General features: G+C 50.0%; 2 protein-coding genes across 2 annotated transcripts in view; one reads left to right on the top strand and one right to left on the bottom strand.

Moving 5' to 3' along the window:
* RIMS4 (regulating synaptic membrane exocytosis 4) overlaps positions 1-12,352 on the top strand; it is a 54,775-nt gene extending 42,423 nt beyond the window's left edge. The window contains exons 3-6 of the mRNA XM_014888989.2: positions 1,481-1,593; positions 2,235-2,336; positions 2,586-2,725; positions 4,589-12,352. Coding sequence (XP_014744475.1) covers positions 1,481-1,593; positions 2,235-2,336; positions 2,586-2,725; positions 4,589-4,807 — 574 coding nt within the window. The 3' untranslated portion in view covers positions 4,808-12,352. The remainder of the gene's footprint in view (positions 1-1,480; positions 1,594-2,234; positions 2,337-2,585; positions 2,726-4,588) is intronic.
* A 1,821-nt stretch (positions 12,353-14,173) lies between these two features.
* On the bottom strand, positions 14,174-20,184 carry KCNK15 (potassium two pore domain channel subfamily K member 15). Its single transcript, XM_014888940.2, has 2 exons — positions 19,843-20,184; positions 14,174-16,444 (listed from the first exon to the last, which is right to left on the bottom strand). The coding sequence occupies exons 1-2, from the start codon at positions 20,123-20,125 to the stop codon at positions 15,531-15,533; spliced, it is 1,197 nt and encodes a 398-aa protein (XP_014744426.1). The 5' UTR covers positions 20,126-20,184; the 3' UTR covers positions 14,174-15,530.
* Positions 20,185-22,118: the final 1,934 nt, after the last annotated feature.

Genomic DNA, 22,118 nt, shown 5'->3' with positions numbered 1-22,118 from the left:
GGTCCCTATGTGTGGTGAGATGCTGAGGTGTGTGTGCTGGCATCCTCCTCCCTGTCAGAATAAATAAATACTCCCCTGGGGCTGAAAGCAGGTCTACAAATAGCTAATGAGAGCTGAAATCCTAACCTGAAATTAACACACTGCTGGTTGAATGGGGTCGGGAAAGAATTTATTTTCTTTTTAATGTCTTTTAAATGTAACTGGCCTGCAGGGGGGCATCACCAAGTCTTTGTGGCTGACTCAGCTGTGTGAGAGCCTGTGGTCCCCAGCCCACCCCGCAGGCAGGGCTCCTCTCTGCCGTCACTTGTACCCAACCAGCAGCCTCCTCACAGCATCCTTTGTGAGAAACAGATCTGGGGAACAGGGGGCTGTATCATTCCGTGGGTAATTACCCCCCTTCAAGGAAGTTTGGAGAAGTGGAGGAGGTTTGTAATTGTGCCCGAGTTTGGCACGCAGCAGGCAGAGAGCAGCACCCGGCACGGCAGCGTGGGTATCCCGGCACAAAGCTCCTGACGTGTGTCTCAGCAGCTGTGGCGTGGCTTGGCAGATGCCTGTGGGACAAATGTAGGTGTCAAATGCTGGCCTCAAGCCTCCTCCTTACCATTTGCAGCAAGTTGTTCTACAACCTCCAAAACAGCTGCGTAAATCAGGGTACAACTGGGTAAATCTTGATTTGTATCAGCGTACCACAGAGTTCGTCACTTCTGTGTTGCTCCACGCGTGTCCTAGAGCAGCGACCAGCACCTGTAGCTTGTCCTGGGCCAGCCTCAGTCCCTGGTGATGAGATTTGGAGGCTCTGTCCTCCCAACAGCTTTTGTTTTGTTGTGGCAAGTGTGAGAGAGATGCTGCTGGTGTTCGAAGATGTTGTCCTATTAGCCTTGCCACCCTTTGTGGTTACAGTCATGGCAGCAGATATGAAAACCACAGAGTGTGGGCAGGATGCAGGCTTCTGGTGTGGAGCAGTAGGAAATGGGACCCTCTGATGAAAAAGGAAATGTATTGCTCTGTGTGTGAGTGTGAAAAATAAGTAAGGAATTGAGTCCTAAGGGGATTGATGCTTGCCCTGCTCATCTCACTTTTAACTGCTGCTCTAAATGGATTATTTCCTCCCCAGAAATTAGGACTGGGAAGGGATGGCTACCAAGAGAGATCCTATAAGCAGTTCTAGGAATCTCTTACCTGAAGAGGTGACAAGCCAGATATGAACCTGAGATGGCAGAGATTTTCCTTAGAGAAGATTGGTTAGAGCTAAACAAATATTGACCAGCTGGTGACTGAAGCCATTATTGGGATTTTTGGACGAGGAAAGAGATTTGAAATGGATTCTGTGTAACTAAACTGTGGAAATCATTGAGTTTTGCTCAAAAAAAGGCTTCTGTACATGTCATTCATTTCGAAGATACATTAAATCTGCTTCTTTAGTTACTGAGTTGCTTTAAAATGCAGATTAACCACTTGCCAAAATTATTTTCTTTTGCAGCCTGAATTTCAGTGGAGTCCATCTGGCATCTGCTGGGCAGTTTAGTGACTTTCTGGGGAGCATGGGCCCTGCACAGTTTGTTGGCCGTCAGACCTTGGCCACCACCTCCATGGGTAAGGAACACAAGGGAGTTGGGTGGCTTTAATTGAGTCTTGAGCAGACAGCTCCTACACACCCCCTAATAATGTGTCCAGCTTCTGCTGATCTAACCCTGTCCTGATTCATTTCTCTGTTAAATCCAGTGAGCTTGGCTGAAAGGTTTTGCTGACTGCAGCAAATGTGGCATTAGGAGGAGAGCAGCAGCTTTGTGTTTTTCCCTCTCAGCTCTGAAAGGCATAGACTAAGTAAAATGCAGCTAAAATCCTGAAAATGGATCCTGTGGGGATTTTTATTTCTCTCTAAGGCCCACCAGGCTCTGTAAGAATTTTGTTGTGGTCCACCATAATTGCATTTTCCAAAGCAGCCTGCAGTCCTAGGTTCTTCTGTTTGGGAGAGATGAGAAGCTTGCTGCCACAAAGAGTAGGAGACTGAGTCACCAAAGTCTTTTTAGAGGGCTCCCAATAGAGTTTGCTTTTGAAAATGTGTCCTAGAATCACCATGGAGCTGCTCCAGAGTAATACAGGAGGAAATCAGGGTGCATACAGTTTGTTACAGCTTGTGCAGGAAGCACATGAAGATTGTTTTTTAAACATTTTTGTAACCCAAGGATGTATTACTTTGAAAACCTTCTATATATTTTGACTTTTTGGTTTAGGGGATGTGGAAATTGGCTTGCAAGAGCGAAATGGGCAGCTTGAAGTGGATATCATTCAAGCTCGAGGACTGACACCAAAACCTGGCTCCAAAACACTGCCAGGTAGGATGCTTTGATCTCCTAAAGTACTTCCCTGAGTCCCAGCCTCCCACAATGCTTTTGAATAGGGAAAATTTGAATTTTCACTTAGTAGGACTAAACAGCCTGTGTGTGGTACTGAAAAAAAGGCTGCCTGGGCAAATCTTTTCCCTGCTGTAACTGCCTTTAGAAACACCTGAGACATGGCATTCCATCTTTTCTAAAGTGAGCATGAAGATTTTCTTCATATTTGAACATGTTTCTTTTTTCCAGCTGCTTACATCAAAGCTTACCTGCTAGAGAATGGCGTGTGCATTGCAAAAAAGAAGACAAAAGTGGCTCGCAAGTCATTAGACCCTTTGTACAATCAGGTGTTGCTGTTTGCTGAGAGTCCCCAGGGCAAAGTATTACAGGTAAGATGAGCAGGTCTCAGGTCTGCCCCTCTCTCTCTTCCACCTCTCATGGAAGGTACTAAGTTCTGTCATGCTGGTTAATTGACATAGATAGGAAAAGCCAAGGTTTTCATCAAGCCAAACGTGCTCAATCTGAATTTAACAAAGGGAAAGGAATCCCTTTTAGTTCATATCCAAGCTGATGATTTGTTGACACCGTGCCAGTTACCATGAGTGCCTACCAGGAAAGGACTGATTTTAAATTTTTTAAATTCTTGTTTCCCCACCCAGTTAGGAGATGGGTGGTACCTATAGGTGCTAAATGATCTTGCAGCATGGGTTGCCTTCCATGTTTTTTACACCACATTCAGGGCATTCTGCTTTGCCATCACCCAATCACATATCCTACCCTTTTCTACCTCTTTTCTGTTACTGCTGTATGTTTTCTGCCATACTCGTATTTTCAACTCTGCATCTATGTTTCCAGAGTAAAGAGTGATTTGCATTGTTAAATCATATAAAAATAACTTCCATCCAATAAAGCCTGGCTAAAATCTCTTTGTAATACTAATGTAATTAATCCATGAGTTTCTATTGTTGACTTCCACTGGCATGTGAATTACCAGCTAATCTGCTGGACCCTTTTCTTTAGTGACTTCTCATTTACCTTGATTAGAAGCATTTTCCCCTGATGCAGCAAGACTGCACGTTTATGACTGAAATGGAATGGGACCCGGCTTGGTCTGCTCTTGCCTTGTGTGGGTTTCCTTACCCGCTGTCTGGCTGCCAGGAAAGGCACTTATTCCAAGAATAGATTGAGGAGTTTGGCTTTTTGCTGATGGCCATGTCACCAAATCCACTTTGCAGTGGCTTGTTCCATCTCCTGCTGGCCTAGCATGTGAATTTTTGGTTTTTGATTGACACTCATTGTCTCTCCTACCTCATTTTACAGAAAATTGTAGTGTTGTGGTTGTTAGGAGCCTAGGGAAAGAAGCTTTCAGGATTAGCCAGAGATCACTAACTGTCATCATAACCCATCCTACTCATCCTCTCCTCTTCAGAGCACGGACTCACTCTGCAGTCAGTCGTCACCTTTGTCTTGAGCCACACAGGGCCACCTGGCCACGTGCAGACCTCCAGCATGCCTAAGCCCATGACCCTCACTGCATCTGTTCTTCCACCCACTGGTCTCCATCGTGTCGTAAGTGTGATTCAGCTTTCCCTGCTCCTCTGCCAGCTCTTCCATTAGCCCTTCCTCTGTGTCTGTGAGCCGTTCTCGGCCGTCTGTGCTGCTTGTCCTGCATGTCACTCACGTGTGCCCCTCGTGTCGTGTCCCTGGCTCCTGCCCTTCCTCCAGGTGAGTGGCCATGCCTCGTCTCCATCTGCCCCGTGGCACAAGTTCCATGTGCAGAAGTTAAAATGCTCTTTCTCCTCAAACTGTTGGCTTTTGACCCGAGTTGTTGGCCAGCTTTTTTTGTTGGTTTATTTTTCCAGATCAGGAGCTCCTCCTGCCCTTCCCGCCCAGGCCACCTTTTGGTGTTGTATGCCAGGATCAGATTTTGCCTGTAGGTGTTGGACTGCAGCCCTGAGGATACTTTTGTGCAGGTGCTGCCCCTGCCCCACAGAATGGTGTCTTATGCACATGCACATTCACCTCTTTTCCATGGGGGGAAAAAAATCCGATAACATTAGGATTTGTAAACATGTGCTTAAAATAAAAAAGTAATGTCATCAGCCAGAGCTTAATGTCACCTGTTAGTAGAGTAAATAATTCTAGTCTTCTCAGGCTGTAGTTGGATGAATAGAAGGATTGGTCAGACTTGTGCTTCCCGAGGAAGTGTGGAAGTTGGAGGATTAACTGTGCTCCCCGTTCTTGTCCCTAAGGTGATAGTCTGGGGAAACTATGGACGCATGGAGCGCAAGCACTTCATGGGAGTCGCCAGGGTTCTCCTGGAAGAACTGGATTTGTCGACTTTAGCAATCGGCTGGTACAAGCTCTTCCCAACTTCCTCGATGGTAGATCCCACTACAGGCCCGCTCCTGCGCCAGTCCTCACAGCTTTCCCTGGAGAGCACAGTGGGACCCTGCTGTGACAGGTCTTAGTGAGTAAGGAAGGGGGAACTGCTTTTGTTTTTTAAACATGCTGTCAAGGTTTTGTTTGCTGGAACTCTGACCTCAAGCGCAATGCATGTTCAATCAGTTCTTGTGGAGCTGGAAGAGGAGGATAAACCAGTGACCTTAGACAGAAGACGAGGGGGAGGGCACTGTGCCCTCTCCGTCCGAGGAGGAGGTGCCATGGGGCATGAGTCCTAGTTGTCAAATTAGACATACACCTCTTGTTTCACTTCTCTCGCTGTCATTCTTGGACCCTTGTTTCAGATCAGTATTAACCCTGGAAAGTTGCAGCATTCGAAAGAATTTGGAGGGAGTAAGGAATGAATTTCTCTTAAATGTGCATCTTGGAAATTTTAAATATGAGTTCTTTCACAAGAAAGTACCTGAAAAATTTAGAGGTCATCATGTGGGCTAAAAAGAGCAGGAACAGAAAGTTTAAGAGGAAGCATTAGGTCTTTTTATAATGTCTTTCTTTCTGAGAGGAAGTAGAAGAAACAAACCTGCAACTCTTTCTTTAGAATCAGTTCCCTGTCACTGAGTCATGTTAGCTGTAACACTGTCGTCGCTGTGTTTTCAAACTGTGCCAAATTACCAGCAAGTGTCTTTACTGCATTACGTGTCTAACACTGCTGATGAAGCATATTTGGTGGGAGAACAAGTAGCGCCTACTTAGAGCAGACAGTTTAAACAGAGTTCGAGTTTAGCAGGCTAATTAACCACAATTGTGCTCAGAAAAAACCCCAAAACACTAAAAGTGGGAGCTGGACATCACACTTGCAGCTTGAGGTGTTTTGTATTGTCAGATAAGACATTCTGCAACTTGCTGACTCCCTTACTTGTTGCTGTGCATCCTTCAGTCATGATGTCTTCTATCTCCTGCTTTTTTCCTTCATCTCCTTGATGCTGGTACATATCTGCTGGAGATGCTGCCCTTCCTTCCCAGACCTGAAGCAGGACTGTTTTATTCTGCCATAGGAGAGGAAATGGGGGGTTCTGGGGGTGCAGGAGAAAGTTTGCCATCTGAGAAGAAGGTTCTGGAGAGCCCATAACCTTCCTTGTGGAGAGAGGGCAGCTCTAGGCAGTCTTGGTACTACACAGACATTGTCAAGTGTCCTGCAAGAGGAGATGTGATCCCCAAAGTACAGAGAGGTAGTGAGAGAGGAACGTGATGACACAGTGGTCACAGAACGTGTGTTGTGTTCTTTAAATGAGTAAAGCACATTTGCTGAGCTGCGGCAGCTGCTGCAGCAGAGCCACGTGCTGGATACTTCAGACAAATAAATTAGCCAGAATCACAGAGAATCTCCGAAGATTTTCTGTTGATAGCTCTGTTTTGGCTAGGTTTTGTCTTAGTTCCTGAATGAGGATTTGATGACTGCTGTCCCAGAATAAACTTTTGGAGATGTTTTACTTTGTGGTTTAAAAGTGAAGGTCCCATGTCCCATGTAGGAATGGACAGATTCTTGACCTGTCATAGGGAAATACTGAGCATTTATTTCTGCATGTGGACCTCAGCTTTTTTAGAGTAAAAGCATGAGTGTTGAGTGGATGGTAAAAGCAGTTGCTTTTGGTCCTAGCTTGTCTATGGCATTTTAAATTATTTTGAGATAAATTACAGGATAGAGGAAAAAATTATATAGGCCTTACAATAATCTGTAAAAAATTATATAATATAAAGGAGAGGGAAGGAGGATAAGGGACATAGAATGACTAGTTTTTTGAATCTTCAGTGGCAAAAGCTTCAACATTTCAGATATATCTCTTAATTTCCTTGATCAAATATGTCTCTGGCCTCTCACTAATTATTTTTTCTAATCGTATTAGACAATTTCTATATATTAGCTAAAGAAAGTTTGTTGCATGCTGGTCAAACTATGTTGTGGCGCTCTCTCTTTTATTTTTATTTTTTAAAAAGAAGCACATTTACTGTAATTCAAGTCGGCATCTTTTCCTCTTGGTATGTAGTGAGTACTAGGCAATATTGTACAATATGTGTATGAACTAGAATAGATTAGGTAGATTTAGTGGTTTGTAGCACTGGATCTTTTAATAATTACGACTTTAAAAGGACTGTGGGGAGCTCCAGGTACATGCCAGACTTGGCAACAGAGCTTGTGTCTTAAGTTATGCCAAAAGCTTTGCATTGATACTTAGTTTGAACATTATCTACCAGTAAGAGCTAAGTTAATCCTGAGTTTCCTATGTCCAGTAAGATGAATGCAGCATTTCTGCAGTTTTTAATGGGGAGTAGGAGACTATATATGCCAAAAATATTTCCCCAGAAAACTTTGTTTAACGACTGTCTGTCAAAAAGCTCAGTTCCTGTGTGCCTGGCAGATGCAATGTGTCTCCACTTCCTGCCCCTCTGAAAGCTCTGCAGGCTCAGTGATGACCAATTTAGTTAGCACAGGACTCCTTCACACCGAGGACTATCTTCCGTCTGGTTTTAATCATGCTGAAAGGTCACTGTCAGGGTAAAATAAAGAAGCTATGGTTCTAGTTATGTTAGTTTTGTTAACATCTCCAATTCTGTAATTTGGAGGCAGTTTCACAGTCTGCTCCATCCTATTTTCTTCTGCATTTTTTACATGGTTGATTGTGGTCCAGTGCTTCTCGCTTTTGTTTTACTGACTCCAAGTCCTGTTTCTCCCCAGTAAGTGAACACTGCAATCTCTGGCTGCCAAGCACAGCACAGTCACATGAACTGGCGAGTGCAGGTGACCTTCCTTCCTAAAGCAGACTCACAGGAGCCCTTCTGTGAGTGCCCACGGGACACAGAGTGAGGCCAGGGGAGTTGCATGCTACCCTACAGCTGAAATTCTTGCCACACTCATACACATGATTCCTGCACTGGCCATGGTGTGTTGTAGTCAAAAAAGAACTCTTCTATTGCCCGTCAATTTAAGACTCCCAGTGTAGGATCCAGGACAAGTCTCAGACTTGGAATAACCTATTTTTATCAAGCTTAACCCACTTTTCCTCAAAAAATTTGGCTGGCTAGTTTCTGTCTAAGGTGATGTGATGTGAGAGTTGGGATTACCTGTGTGGTCGCGTATGAAGCAGCATTTCCCATAGTGATGAGCAGCTGAAAGCTGAACTTTTGTCCCCTTCACAAGTCCTGGCTGAGTCTTTTCCTGTGCCTGAGTCTTGCTGTTGGTTACAGTCAGGGAGGGAGAGAGGAAGAGCAGGAGACTTAAATAAAAGAAAAAAAAAAGGTGTCAGACTATTTTTTGGTTATGAAACTGAGGAGAGATAAATATCTGCCCAACTCAGGGTTGATTCTCGGTTCCTGGTGCATGAACTGCTACATTGTAAAGGTAGTGGGAGCATTGCTGGCCACAAAACCCATGGAGAGCCAATCCCTAAATGTTACCTGCATTATGGGAAACAAAGAAATCCTGATGCTGAGAGCAGAATGCTCTCTCCCCAGTGAGAGTCCCCTGCACACGGGGAGAGCAGCCTCGCACCTGGCTTTGTCCTCTTCGTACTCTGAGCAAAAAGCAGCTGTGACCGTGGTTGCTCCTGATTTGTTCAGGCAAAAAAATAGGGTATTTTCCCAGTCTCCTGGTGTTTCTTTCCCTTTGCCCCAACACAGCTGGGATGGGCAAGGTCCTCACTCTGCAATTCAATCCATGGGTCGTCATCCTTGAGCTGCTGGAGCATCCCTTTGCACTGCAGGCACTGTGGGTAGGGTAAGGGCCAGAATTTCTTGGCCATGGATTGTTTCAAAGGACATTGCAGAATTATTTGCTTTGAATGAAAATATATATTTATTGTTCCTAGCTACCAGATCCTTTATCATTGTACTGTTCTAAATTTGCAGGTGTTCTGGAATATGAATATCACAAGTTCCTGTAAAGGAGCTGTTTTTAACATGTTGAAGCAGTTAATAGAATCTCAACCTAAGCATGTTTAGTAATGTTTAGACAGCAAGACAACTTTTTTATGAAACTCATTTTAAGTTAGTTTATTACATGCTGTTGGTAATATTTTAAAACAGGAAAAATATTTTTCTTTAAAGACAAAATGATATGTATGTTTTTTAACAGGTAACATAATTTAGTGTTTTCAAAAATGTTTGATGTTCTTGGTATGAAGTTTACTCATTCTTTTGATTTCTATGTTCCTTGTTATATTTTATCAACTTTTTCCAAAAGAAAAGAGGCATATGTAAATAAACACCAGAAAAGAGTCCTATAAGAAATTCTGTTCAAACTGGCCATAAAATTATTAGTAAATATTTGTTATTGTTCACTAACTCTCAGCTACTTTGTTGAAAGAATCGATGTTGTATTTTCAAGATGAGAACTACTTAGCTAGTTTTGTCATAATCCTGTACTCTGTATAAAAATCTTTTTATAAACAAAGTCTAATAGGCTACCAAGCAATAATATATTCCATTGGGTGTGCACAGATTGTGACTTGCAGGCTGTAGTACATATTGTTGATACAGTTTATAATTGTCTTCAATCTCAACAACATCACTTTTTCAAAAGATCCATATTAACTTTGATTGTAAAAAACACAGACTGGGCTGTTGCCCTGTGAGATATATTCATCCTATAGACTTCTCTGTGAGTGTCTGTGCCCATCTACATGAGATCTCTCTTAGGTGAAGAAAGAAACAGCTGTAGGTGACTTCATACTACAGAGGTAAAAAATAGTTTCAGTATAAACTTCATGACTGTTTCAATCTCCTGTTTTTCTTAGGCTATCTAGTATTTGTAACTTGACGAGAATGGTTCCCACTGCCATTGTAAACCTGATAAAGCAAAAAAGCCTTTGCACTCTGGGGCCACTTGAGTTCTGCCTGACAGCTGCCTATTTTCCTTGAGATACTTGGGGCAGGCTAAAGGGAAGGGTTTTTTCAGAGCAGCAGCTTGGGCTGCTCTTCTTTAAATGCTCTGTGGGTTATTTTGTCCATTTCAGAAGTGGTATTTGTCCATATTTTTAGAAAATTCCACCCAAGGCAGAGAGGTTGCACCTTTGCAGGGGATCACGGGGGACCAAGGTGTAAAACAGGCACAGGCTGTTCTGTGCTTTTCTTCAGAAATTTGCTAGTGCTGGGCTCTTTGATTTTTCCAAAGTGGCAGGGTCAGGATACTGGATTTTAAGTCAGCTCCATCATTGATGCAGTACATAGAATAAAAGAGCTTCAAAACAGCATCCCAGTCCATTGCCTGTGGATTCCTCCCAGCATTTCCCATAGGACAAGTGTCCATGTTGTTCTCAAGATTGCCAGGCTGCTGGCTGTGCAGGCAGCAGGTCTTAGTGGTGCTGGGAGCCCCAAGGAACGCTGGAAGAATTCCTGGTTTTTGTGAAATGCTTTGAAGAGAGAGGTGTAAATGCAAAGTGCCATCAGTAGAGGAGTCCAAGGTTTATTGTGACCTGGAGGGAGCATCTAAAATGAAACTGCAGCTGCCGGTTTTCAGCCAAGCATTTAGAAAAGAGGATGATCAGTGAAAAGAGAATGATCAGTGAAAGGCATCTTGTGTTTCCCCAGTGAACAGTAGCCAAGGTGTGTCTGTGAACACGGTAATTCCACAGGGAGTTTGCAGGTGATTAGGGGTTCTCAAAATGTGGCTTCAACTCTCACTGCCAGACTCTTCTGCTCAGTGGCCACGTCCCAGTGACCAAGCAGCCTCACGTCCCTCCCCAGCTGCTCACCCACGACAGCAGCATCACACTCATCCCTGGGGAACCTCAAGCTCTTCCCACAGTACAGGCACCCTCTGCCCTCCCTTCCCCGTGGTAGCTGCTCTTATCCTGGTGGAGGAGAGGAACCAGGGAGAATTTCTTTGTAGCATTTGGTTCTTTGCACTTTCGTGGCCGAAACAGAAGGACCCTGCACCATTCCTTTCCAGAGCACCAGCAAACAGAGGTGATGAACCAAGGACTTTCCCTTTGTGACTTTCCATAGCTAAAATGGCAGCCAAAGCAGTATTGTTAATCCCAGCTTGGCCAGGTCCGTGGACAGCCTTGGCATGTACTCTGGGCATGTTCCATGGGCTGAGCCCCCTGTGTAGGGCCAGGGAAGGGCTGTGTGTGGCAGAGAGGCCATGTGGGCACATACTGTGCCCAGGCAGCCGTGAGCTCCATTCACTGAGCCATGGTGGGAGCAGAACCAACCAAGGGAATGATTGAGGCATACCTTGCTGAAGCCAATCCCACAAGCTTTGCATGAGATGTTTTTTCTAGTTGCTTGGGCACCAAATGTTAGGATATCTGCCCACTGAGATCCAGGTCCCAATAAATGCCAGCCTGGAGCTTCAAATCCTTCAGCAGTTTTTTCCTTTGGGGCTCCTGATCAGTGCTGCACACTAGTCTGTATTTTTGGTGATTCCATCTTCTTGATCTGGAGCTGGTTTTGACTTTGGAGCCAGGGCAAGTGAGGTTTGGAGGGTGAATCTTAAGGCATATTTCCCTAGCCTCACCACACTGGGATTGTCTTACTCCCAGTCCCTGCAAGCTGCTCCCTGCACGGTGCAAGGGCATCCTGGGGATGCAGTGCCTCCCCTGACAGCCCCTCACACAGCACTGCCATGGCCTGCCACCCGCCAGGGATGCCCGTGTCCTGCCAACGTTTTGTACCAGTCCCACATTCAAACTCCTCCCTTTCCCATCCTTGGAAGGAGCCAGGGCACTTCTGCAGGGGCTTGGCAGCCCAGGCAGGCAGGATGTGCCATTACTGACAGCCATGAGAAGACAGGGAGCTGCCTCTGAGCTGGCCAGGGAGAAGGGGAGCTCCCAGCGAGCTTTCCTCTGCCTTCCCTTTGCTTTCCCCAGCACCCTCTGCTCCCTTCGTGCGTCCCCACTTCCCTCTGGACACGAGGCCTTATTCCAGCCCCTGGGGACTGAGGCTGCCCACGGCATCTCTGAGCACTGACCATCCATCCCTGCTGCCCGCAGGGAGCCCCGGGGCGGTGCGGCAGAGCTGGCCTCTGCTCGGGGACAGGGCCACCCCAGCCCATCCCTGCTCCCACCCCACTCTGCCACCGTGCTGCAGCTCTGCCTCGTTCCCCACTGCCAGGGCCTGGCCACTGTAGGGAAATCTGCTTTTCACAGGTTAAAACCCTTTAACTTCATTAATTGCTCCACAAATCCCAGTAATCTTGCAGGCGCACTACAACACTCCTCTTGCTTTTCCCTAGGAGTGGGGGCAGCTCAGATCTGCTTTTTTTGGCCTCTGTAACCCTCTCCAAAACTTTCTGGAGGTTTTTAACATCATTTGGTGAGATGTAATCTCTGTGGAGCCAGAGGGAGCACAGGCAATGGAGCTGGGCAGCCTGCTTGCCCAGGTGGCGAGTGGCTCGTGAGGTGCCTGGGCTGCCTTGGGTGGAAGGTGGGACACGGTCCCGGCAGCGCCGGTGGGACACCGGCCACTCGTCTGTAGTCAGGAGAGGATTCTGCTATACTTTTTTCCTGTCTGTAGGTTTTATTCAGACAATATGTAATGATTGAGTGATTTACAATTCAGTGTTAAGCTAATGAAAACGTTGATAATGGTGATAATAAAACCTTTTTTTTTTCCTACGGTGTGTTGGAGATTTTCTGTGGAGTGTCTCTGCCCTCTCTGTTGCCACAACTATTATCTTCAACCTAGGATTTCAGCTGCACCCTTCCTTCTCCTTGTGCCTGTAGAGAATGAGAGCAGCTCAGCCTGGTGTGTCACAGTGCTCCGTGGAAGGGCTGTCACCCCAGCTCCCTCAATCAGCCCCAGCTTCAAACCTACATTTCCCTGAGCCACTGCTGGATGTAATTTGGCCGTGGGTATTTCCAGGCACAGAGTTAAGCTTGCTCCCACTTGTTCTCTGCTCACCACCCCAGTCTAAAGCTCCTGCTGTTTTCTTTCCAAGACCCTTCATGTTCAGCCCTGGCCATTCAAGGGTGATTTTGAGACACTGGAGATGAAGACTCTACTGGCAGAAAACACCCCTGGCCCAGGCTGTTGGGAACATCCAGTGTGGGGGCAGGGGAGTGTGGGGACCCTCAGACGTTACTGGGTGTGCAGCTGCTGCCTCGATCACCTGGAGCCGTGAGCCCTTGGGAGGGAATGCTGGGGGGATCCTCCTGGAGGGGTCTGTGGAAGAAATGGTGGTGCTGAGAATAGGCATCATTCTCTGGAGAGCTATTGCAAGTCCTTTTCTTGTGACAATGAGGGATCAAAAAGTCATAGTTCACTAAGAATTTCTTAAAAGATATTCATCATACTTCCAAATCCCTCTGCAGGTCATCAGGGTGAGACCAAGGGGCAGCTTCCCACCTGCCCCAGCTACAGCCCCTGGGGGAGCAGTGATGGAAGGGGGAGGAGGAGGGAGGAGGGTTTCTCTGGAGTGTCCGGGGGCCGCCCAGCATCTCCCACCCTCGGACCACCACCAGCTTCCCTAGCAGGATGGGACTCAGGCTGTCACTGAGCAGCCAAGCAGTGCTGACTGGAAGCTCAGACCACATGGAAGCAGCAGCAACCAGAGCAGGTGCCCAACTTTCTGCTCTGTCACCCCATCACCAGCGCTGCCCTCCAGGGTGTGGAGGTCACACCCCCAGCCCTGCTGCCTCTGCCAGGCTGTGCCTTTGCGTGGCTGCATCGTGGGCTCTGTGACACAACCACAGAGCCACTGAGCTTGGACAGTGCCGTGCTGAATCCAGAGGGACAGTGCAAGGCTGGCTCAGCCTCTGCATTGAGGTTTTCTCCTGCTTCCAGCTCCACCAGAGATGGATTTCACAGGGTAAGACCATGCAGGTCTGACTTGAGCAGGAATTGAAGATCTGCTGCTTTCCACAATGGTAGATGAGAGTGAGAAGTGCCACTGGGAGGATGTCCAAGGCTCAATGTGGAAACAGGGAGAGATTTCCAGCTGCTCAGCTCTGATGGCAAAGGGCAGGGCAGCCCAGCACAGCCAAACCTTTGGCTGAAATCCATGGGGAGGGTGGGGGAGATGGGACATGGCAACAAAAGGGCTGAGCTGGTGGGATCAGCCTGAAGGGACACACTGAGGAGCTGAGAAGCCAATGAAAGCCTCATTTTTAAGCCTGCTTTCCACGCTCACAGCTTGGTTTGTTTCCCCACCTCCTCCCCCTTTCTCTTGAAACCAAGGCTCACCCAGCTGGTGCAGATCTGGGCCCACTGGTGCAGAGCTGGACCTCTCAGCCCCTGGAATGTCACACTCCCCAAAGGGCTTGGGGAGCACCCAGGTGAAGGTGTCACAAACCTGGTGGCAGCCCAGCAGCACCTGCATCCTCCTCTCTGCCTGCATGCCCAGGCTGTGCAGCCTGCCCACAGGGAGCCAGCCTGGGGTCAGGGGCTTGGACACATCCCTTTGCTCTTCCTTGTGACAAATAATAAACCACCACCAGATGGATTCACCTTTTATTAAGCTGCCACCCAGAACAAAAGGAGGAGAGAGCAAAGCCTGCCCTGAGACCTTTCCAATGCTGGCAACTCTGCATGCCTTCCCCACCAGGAAAAGGGGCTATTTCTCCACAAAAACCCCCTCAGAGGGTATTTTAGATAGAATTGAGAGTGAAAATGTCCCTTACTGGAGAAAAAAAAAATAGAGTTCCTACCACTGTCAGAGCCCTGCTTTCATGCAGATGAGACAGGATGGACAAAGGCCACGCTGTGGTCATCAGCTGGAAAGAGCCGCCCAGGTACAACATCCCACATGGGGATGAATGTGGATGGAACACCCCCACCTCAGATAACCCCAGCAGCAACAAGCACAAACCCACGGGCTCACAGGGACTGGGAGGAACCAGCACAGCTGCTGTGCTGCCAGCTGGAGGAAGGGTGGGGAAGGAAGAGGTGGTTTGAGCTAAGAAAAAAAACAATCTCCTTAGAACCAAGCCCTTTGCAGGTGACTGTGTTGTTCAGGAAGGCTCTCCATGGGGCTGCCCTTAGTACAGTCTGGGCTCAGCACAGACGAGAGCTGGGGCTGGACTGGGCTGGAGGAGTTCAGCTTCCCCTGGGAATGGGGCACTGTCCCTCCAGCCATTTCAGCCAGGAGGACCTACCTGTGGTGGTGAGGTATAAGAGGCAAGGTGTGCTGGTGGGCAAGTGGGTGAATGCATGGGCCTCCAGCTTCCAAAAGCACTGAGCCAGCCACAAACCCGAGCTCAGACCCAGAGGGCTGCTCACAGGAGATGAAGTTCCCCCATGAAGTTCCCCTGTGTGCTGAGCTCCAGGACTGCAGCCCATTCCCTCCTGCCCACCTCTCCCTGCCCACCCACCAGCTGCAAACCTACTGTGTGGCATAACTTACCTGCACCTGCTGACAGGGGACAACTTAAAGGTCCCCAGCCCTGCAAGGCTTGCTCACACACTCAGCAAATGCAACCCAGCCCATGGAGAAAGAGTCATGTGCTGGCAGCAGCCACAGCCAAGGCTCAACAGGGTTGGAGGGCAGCAATGCACCTTTTGGGGAGCTGGGAGGTGGGAGAGCAAACCTACAGCTCACTGGGCTTCACACTGGGGCGAGGGGGAGGCTCTTGCAGTCCTAAATGTTTGAACTTGGGAGGAAAAAGCAAAGAAAAAGAAACAATGTCATTCAATGCCTGCAAAAAAAAAAAATCATTGTTTCCCAACAAGATTTAGAGGCTCCTGCTGGGGGGAGGGAGAGGAACAGAAGAAATGAGTAAGAAGAACCTGCCATCTCTGTTCTTAATTTATCATCGCAGTGAGACTCGAGCTCTGAATGCAGCTGGGCACGCTCTCCTAGATGGATTTCCTCCGCAGCCGGGGGTGCTGCCGGCAGCGAGGGCTGTTGGAAGACAAAGTGCTCCCCGGGGAAGAGCCGGTCTGACCCCGTGTGCTCAGGGACACCTCGTCGATTTTGTAGGAAATGGAGTTGTAATACACAGGGTTGGTGTGGCAGCTCAGGGTCTCGGGGTGGGAGGGCACGGGGCTGCCACACACCTGGGGTCTGTAGCACAGGCAGGTGCAGAAGGACGGCACCGCGGCCGCCGACGTGGCCGACTGGCGCCGCTGCCTCTCTGTGTCCTCCTGGACCAGCGGGATCAGGTTCATCTGGCTCGTCCTGTCCTCCGCAGGGAGAAAAATGGCATTGCTGCTGCGGCTGTCCTCCTTTGGCTTGAGGTGGATGTTGTTGCGGGCTCTCCTCAGCGAGGCTCGCTCCTCGGCGTCCCGCCGCTCGTCCTCCGAGTTCATGGTCAGGAACCGCAGCACCACCAGGTTGAGGAAGGCGCCGATGACGGTCAGGCCCACCAGGATGTACATGAAGCTGAAAGCCACGTAAGGGGGCTTCTTCTGCAAAGCCTCGTTCTTCTGCAGAGCCACAAAGTCTCCAAAGCCAATAGTGGTCAAGGTTATGAAGCAGTAGTAATAGGCATGGAAGAAAGTCCAGCCCTCGAAGTAAGAGAAGGCTGCGGCGCCGATGCACAGGGTGCCCATGCAGGACAGAAAACCCACCAGGACCATGTTCTCCATGGAGACATGGGTTGTCCTCATGCCCAGACACTTCTTGATCTTCTTGAGCAGTAGCCTCACGACGGTGTTCATGCGCTCCCCCAGGCTCTGGAACATGACCAGTGTCAGGGGGATGCCCAGGATGGCGTAGAACATGCAGAAGACTTTGCCAGCGTCTGTGCCAGGAGCAGCATGCCCATAACCTGTGAAGGACACAGGAGGGAGGAAAGGTGGTGACAAGCCCTCACTGGGGTTTCCAGCGAGGCTGCCCTGTGACCAAGAGGAACAGTAGAAAAATGGGGGGAAGAATGGAAAATTATTCAACAACAGATCTGTAGGCAATGCTAATGGGGTCATGGGATGCCCATCCTTTGGGATGATGGCACGTTGAAGTATCATGTAGGCAGAACCTCATTTGACCTCTAAAGAGAGAAGGTACCCTCCTGATAGCCCCCAATGTCACAGAGGCCAAGAGGAGGCCTAGAGCTGGACTGGGGTCTGCAAGCTCCTGCAGCTCACCAGTAATTCAGAGGCCATGATGCTGTGCTAGTGCCAGGTGTGCAGGGTAACCTGAACCCCACAGCGAGGGGGAACATAGGCGCTGCAAAATGCTGAGACCAGCAGCATCAGATCACCCTGTGGGGAGGTACACACCCAGCCAGGACCATCCACAACTGCCCTTGCAGGGGCATTGCCAACTCCCCTGTCACCTGCTCCTCCTCGTCCTCCCAAGCCATCCAGTGTCACATGTACATTTGAGTCTCAGCTCCATGAGCACTTGCTCTGTGGCCTGTTGGACAGGAGCCACAGTGACCCTGCAACCCTGTGCTGTAGGGACAGTCCCCACAGGAGCAGCTGAGTCTGCAGACCCACTCCAGATTTACTGCAGTGTCACTAATACTCAGATGTAAAGCACCACCGAGCTGTTGGGAAGGAGGGGCCGTGCTGTTTTAGATGCAGGGTAGGGAGCATTTATGCCACCACAGCCCTGTCAGCCTTTTTCCTGGGGACGAGGAGCTCCAGGAGGACAAGGTTCTCCTTGAACGCCTTCTGAGATTTAATTTCTCCACCTTGGCCCAAGTTTCAGGGCTGTGACTCAAGGACACACACAATTACACTGTGAGGTATAGAGGTGTTCACTGCAATCTTCCGGACTCCAGCGATTCTGTGCCCACCTCAATTACAGCAGCTTAGCAGAAATCAGTGGCCCCTGACCTCAGAGGATGAGTAACAAACTCAGTGCAAGGGAGTCATGTGGCGTGGGGAGTAATGGCATCCAAAGGCATCCAAAGGCATCTGAGCCTTTCTTTTGAGTTGCTTTTACAAGAAGCTACCAGGGCCTGAAACTTCCCTTCTGAAGGTGCCTGCAGAACAATGCCAGCTCCCTCCTGCACTGCTACCAGGCCTTTCACAAACAGCTATTTGTATTTTCACTTTCTGCAGGAATTTGCCTGACTTTTGCATGGAGAACATGGGGGAAAACACCCTCTTTTTACCCCACAGTCTTGTTCTAAACTGTGACTTGGCTTCACCTCAGTCCTTGCTGCCCGTGGATTTCCAGGATGCTTGGGGAAGGTGCTGCACCCAGTGATGGAAGGACCAGAGGAGGATAACCATGTTATCCTGGGCTCCTGAGCACACCTCCTGTTCCAGGAAACTCCTGCATGGGACAGAGCTGGGGGGCTGAGGACGGCATTTTTCTTCACTGTGCTGTGCTCTGAACTGCAAGCAGGCAGTGGGACCAGCTTCTAATTGCTTTCTCTGTTCACAAATTCACACAACAAAAATGATGAATTTAATGCCTGCATACCACATTTCATGAAATAGAGAGCAGACAGGATTCTGCAGTGACAAAACCTTTCAGTCAGATCCAAGCTTAATAACCAAGTGCAATCACCAGGTCCCAGGCTACAAGATAATACAATGACAGCAATGAGGATGTAAAGATAATGATCCAGAAGAGCAGCAAGTGGAAAAACAATTGTTATACCCTGAGAGACTGTTGAAGGAGTGCTTGACTGATGGTTTCGAAATGACAAAGGGAATTGGAAAGAGTAAACACAGCGACAGTAACATTAAAACTGAGATTTGGAGCATAGCCCAATATAAAGAGATCGAACATGTCAGTGTTTGAGAAATATGGCACCTGGGCTGAAATTATTTATCATAGGGGGTGTGTGATAAGCACAGCCATTGTTTGTCACAGCTAACAGGAAAATCATGTAAATGAAGCTATAACCTGTCAGGTGATGATGGGGATTTTTGCTGAAGCCATTTATCTTTTCCTTCTGCTGAGATCTGACCCAAACCGTGTCCTGAGCCCGCAGTGGTTTGCTGACCATGTGTGTGTTCCCAACTGCACAAACCCCACACTCCATCCCATGGGAGAACATGGAGACCCCAGGCAAAGCCTGTCCCTCTTCCACATCTTGTTCTCTGGTAACAAAGTGCAGTTGATCCCACCAACCCTTGTCCTGAGGGATGATGCTTCCAGCTACCAGAGGTATTTCAACCATTCCAAGCCCTTTGGTAAGGCTAAAGTCCTGTCCTGAAGAACAGGAGGCAGCTGCTACCTGTGCCAGGGCAGGATTTGGCCTCAGGATTCCTCCAAAACACATCTGCTGACTGAAATCCCAGCACAAGCAGTGACACAAGCACAGGATCCCTGTGGACACCCATGGGATGCCAAGGGTGCATGGATTAATCAAAGCAGATTAATTAAACAATGCTCAGGTCCCACGTGGCTAATCTCACCTAAATTAAGGCAACCCTCATTCAATTTAGTTTCATTCTCTTGCAAAATTGAAGCGGACAAACCAAGGCACTGGGCTCTGGTATGGATAAATGGGTCTACGGGGGAGTTTAATGTTATTCAGTCACTCCCCTCCAAGCAGGCACCCATGTCTCTGCAGGCTCCTGTGCAGGCAGAGCAGCGGGCAGTGGCTTGCGGCTCTCTGGCTCAGTGAAGCAGGTCTCAGACAACCAAACGCCCAGAGTTTTGAGCCAGAAAAGAAGCGAATAATTCCTGCCCAGCTCTTTACCCAGCTCTTCACCCAGCTCACTGGATACAGCCAGCACAGGGGACAGACATGGCCCCAACCTCTGCCCTCCCACACCGCTGCCAACTTTGGCCGCTGCCTGCTCCAAAGGTTCCCGCAGAAGCTCTGCAAGCTGCTGCCTCCCTGGGACAATACCGTGTCTTGCGGGCCCAGCCATAGCAGCACCCTCAGGACAGGGTGGCCCCAGCCTGCTCGTGGGTTTCCTCGCCCCACACTGGGCAGTCGGGTCACACGGAGTCAGCTCGGGAGTGGCCTGAAGAGATGTCCCAGCCTTGCAAGGGTGACACCTGCCTGTGCCATGCAGGGACCCCCCAGACTATCGTGGAGCTCCTAGTGGTACTGGAGGTGTGAGGCTGCAGAAGGATGGGGTGCAGGGACATGGAGATGGAGGCACATGGGATGCAGGGGCGTGGGGATGGAGGGGCACGGGAGGCAGGGATGGAGAGACGCGGGGTGTAGGGAGGTTGGGTGGAGGAGCACGGGGTGCAGAGGTTTAGGGATGGAGGGATGCCGGGCGCGCCGGCCGGGCTGCCCGCACTCACCGATGGTGGTGATGACGGTGATGGCGAAGTAGAAGGAGCCGGCGAACTTCCACTGGCGACCGGCGCGGTGCGGCTCGGCCTGCAGCACCAGCCGCTCCAGCTCCCGGTAATCGTCGGCGGAGAAGCGGTACTTCCTCCGCAGCTCCCCGCGCTTCTGCTCCAGCAGCCGCTTGCGGCCGCTCTCCGCCTCCGACTCCAGCGCATCGAAGACCGCGGCGCCCACCAGTAGGTAGGAGAAGATGCAGAGGATGAGCGCGGCCGTGCGCAGGTTCTGCCGCTTCATGGCGAGGGGCGGCCGCCGCGCTCAGCCCGGGCTCCGCATGGCCCCGCCGCCGCCGCCCCCCGCCCGCCCCCCGCGCACCCCCGCGACCGCGCACCGCCCCCCGCGCACCGCCCGCGCACCGCGACCGAACCCGCGCACCCTGCACCGCCCCCCGCGCACCGCCCGCGCACCGCGCACGGCTCACCCCGCACCGAGCCCGGGCACCCCGCACCGCTCACCCCGCACCGAGCCCGGGCACTCCGCACCGCTCACCCCGCACCGAGCCCGGGCACCCCGCACCGCTCACCCCGCACTGAGCCCGGGCACCCCGCACCGAGCTCGACTCACCCCGCACCGAGCTCGACTCACCCCGCACCGCTCACCCCGCACGGCTCACCCCGCACCGAGCCCGGGCACTCCGCACCGAGCACCGCTCACCCCGCACCGAGCCCGGGCACTCCGCACCGAGCACCGCTCACCCCGCACCGAGCTCGGGCACCGGGCAGCGCCTCCTGCCTGCCCCGGGCACCGGCTCCTGCGGACTCCGGCTCGCATGCACACCTAGGCTGGCTCCGGTGCCCCGAGCCCTTCCTGCCTGGCAGCCCCGGGCCGTGCCCGGCTGCAGGGGAGCCCTAGTGAGGCTGCGCTTCATTCTCGTGCTTGTTTTAATAGCCCCGTTCCCTGAAGTTGCCCCTGGATGATCCCAGGCTGGAGGAGTTTCTCGTGCCTTACACTCTCTCCGCCTGCCCTCCCTCAAGCAGGGGCCTTTGGGGCCGTGTGGCTGTCCCGAAGTACCGGTGGATCATCCCTGCGCGGGCAGCGCTCACTCCTGCTGCTCTGCCCAGTCCTGGGCCGCTGCACACCCATGGCACTGAGGAACACTGCCACTACGGTGTTACCTGTGTAATCTGTTTGTGTCACCTGTGCAATCTGTGTTATCTATCTGTGCTGCCTGTGTTATATGTGTTGTCTGTGTTATCTCTCTGTGTTAGCTCTGTTCCCAGTGTTAGCTGTGTTATCTGCATTATCTGTGTCACCAGTGTTATCTATCTGTTATCTGTGTTATCTGTGTTATTTGTGTTATTTGTCTGTGTTAGCTGTGTTATCTGTCTGCATTATCTGTGTCATCCTTTTCCCAGCTGGTTACCAGAGCAGGAAGTCTGGCCTTTGTGTCCAGTATTGTTTTAAGAGGCCAGAAAGGAGCAAAAACAGATTCAGTGTTTCTGCCGCTTTCTTTGGCACATTGGTGAGAGGCTGCAGGCACAGGGGATGTGGAGCCTGCCCAGCCTGTGCTGGTGTGGGGGGCAGCGAGCTCAGTCTCTCTGCACTGATGTGCTGTGGACAGCCCAGGTCAGCCCCAAGGAGCAGAGAAATTAGCTGTGGTAGGAGACAGAGCCCACAAATTGAAGACCCTGTTTCTCATTCCTGGTTACCATAGCTTTTATGTAACTCCTATACTTCACTTTTAAAAATAGAAAGATACTTCTGAGTTGTGAGTTGCAGGAGATAGTATCTCTTTCGGGAAAATAAACTCTTCTCCTTTTGGCTGGGAATAAAACACACAAGTGAAAAAAAAACAGCGAGGCTTACATCCCTCTTCATCCATCTTGCTTCTCTCTCTGGAGAGGAGAAGATGCTTTGGGATTTAGTTGCACCAATGAAGGTTTGAACTGGACATAAGAAAAACTTCTTAACCATGAACACAGTGAAACACTGGAACAGACTGCTGGGGGAGATTGTGGCACTCTGTCACTTGAGGAGTCTAAAAATAAAATAAGCAGATGTCTGGGTGTCTACTGAAAATGCTCTGGGTACAGTGGGTGCTCTCCTGAAGGAGGGGGTGACTCAATGATTCTCTCCTAGAGCCACTTCCATCCCTGTCCTCAGCATTCCCATGGCCAGCACAAGGGACACAGTGGCCTTTCCTACTGTAATTGTGAACTCTTTTTCACCCTGGCCTGTTGCCACTTCCCTCCTTCTTGCTGAGCCTCCGTGCCAGCACCATTAGTGAAAG

The sequence above is a fragment of the Sturnus vulgaris genome, chromosome 17 (genome assembly GCF_052056855.1).
Source record: "Sturnus vulgaris isolate bStuVul1 chromosome 17, bStuVul1.hap1, whole genome shotgun sequence".
NCBI lineage: Eukaryota > Metazoa > Chordata > Aves > Passeriformes > Sturnidae > Sturnus > Sturnus vulgaris.
The sequence above is the reverse complement of the archived record's forward strand: the minus strand, read 5'-3'. Positions and strand labels throughout refer to the sequence as shown.

Bases quoted from the DNA above. Each gene is read 5' to 3' on its own strand.
- KCNK15 (XM_014888940.2), bottom strand. From the start codon at position 20,125: ATGAAGCGGCAGAACCTGCGCACGGCCGCGCTCATCCTCTGCATCTTC. The intron at 16,445-19,842 runs GTGAGTGCGGGC...TGTCCTTCACAG, and splicing joins CACCGTCATCACCACCATCG to GTTATGGGCATGCTGCTCCT.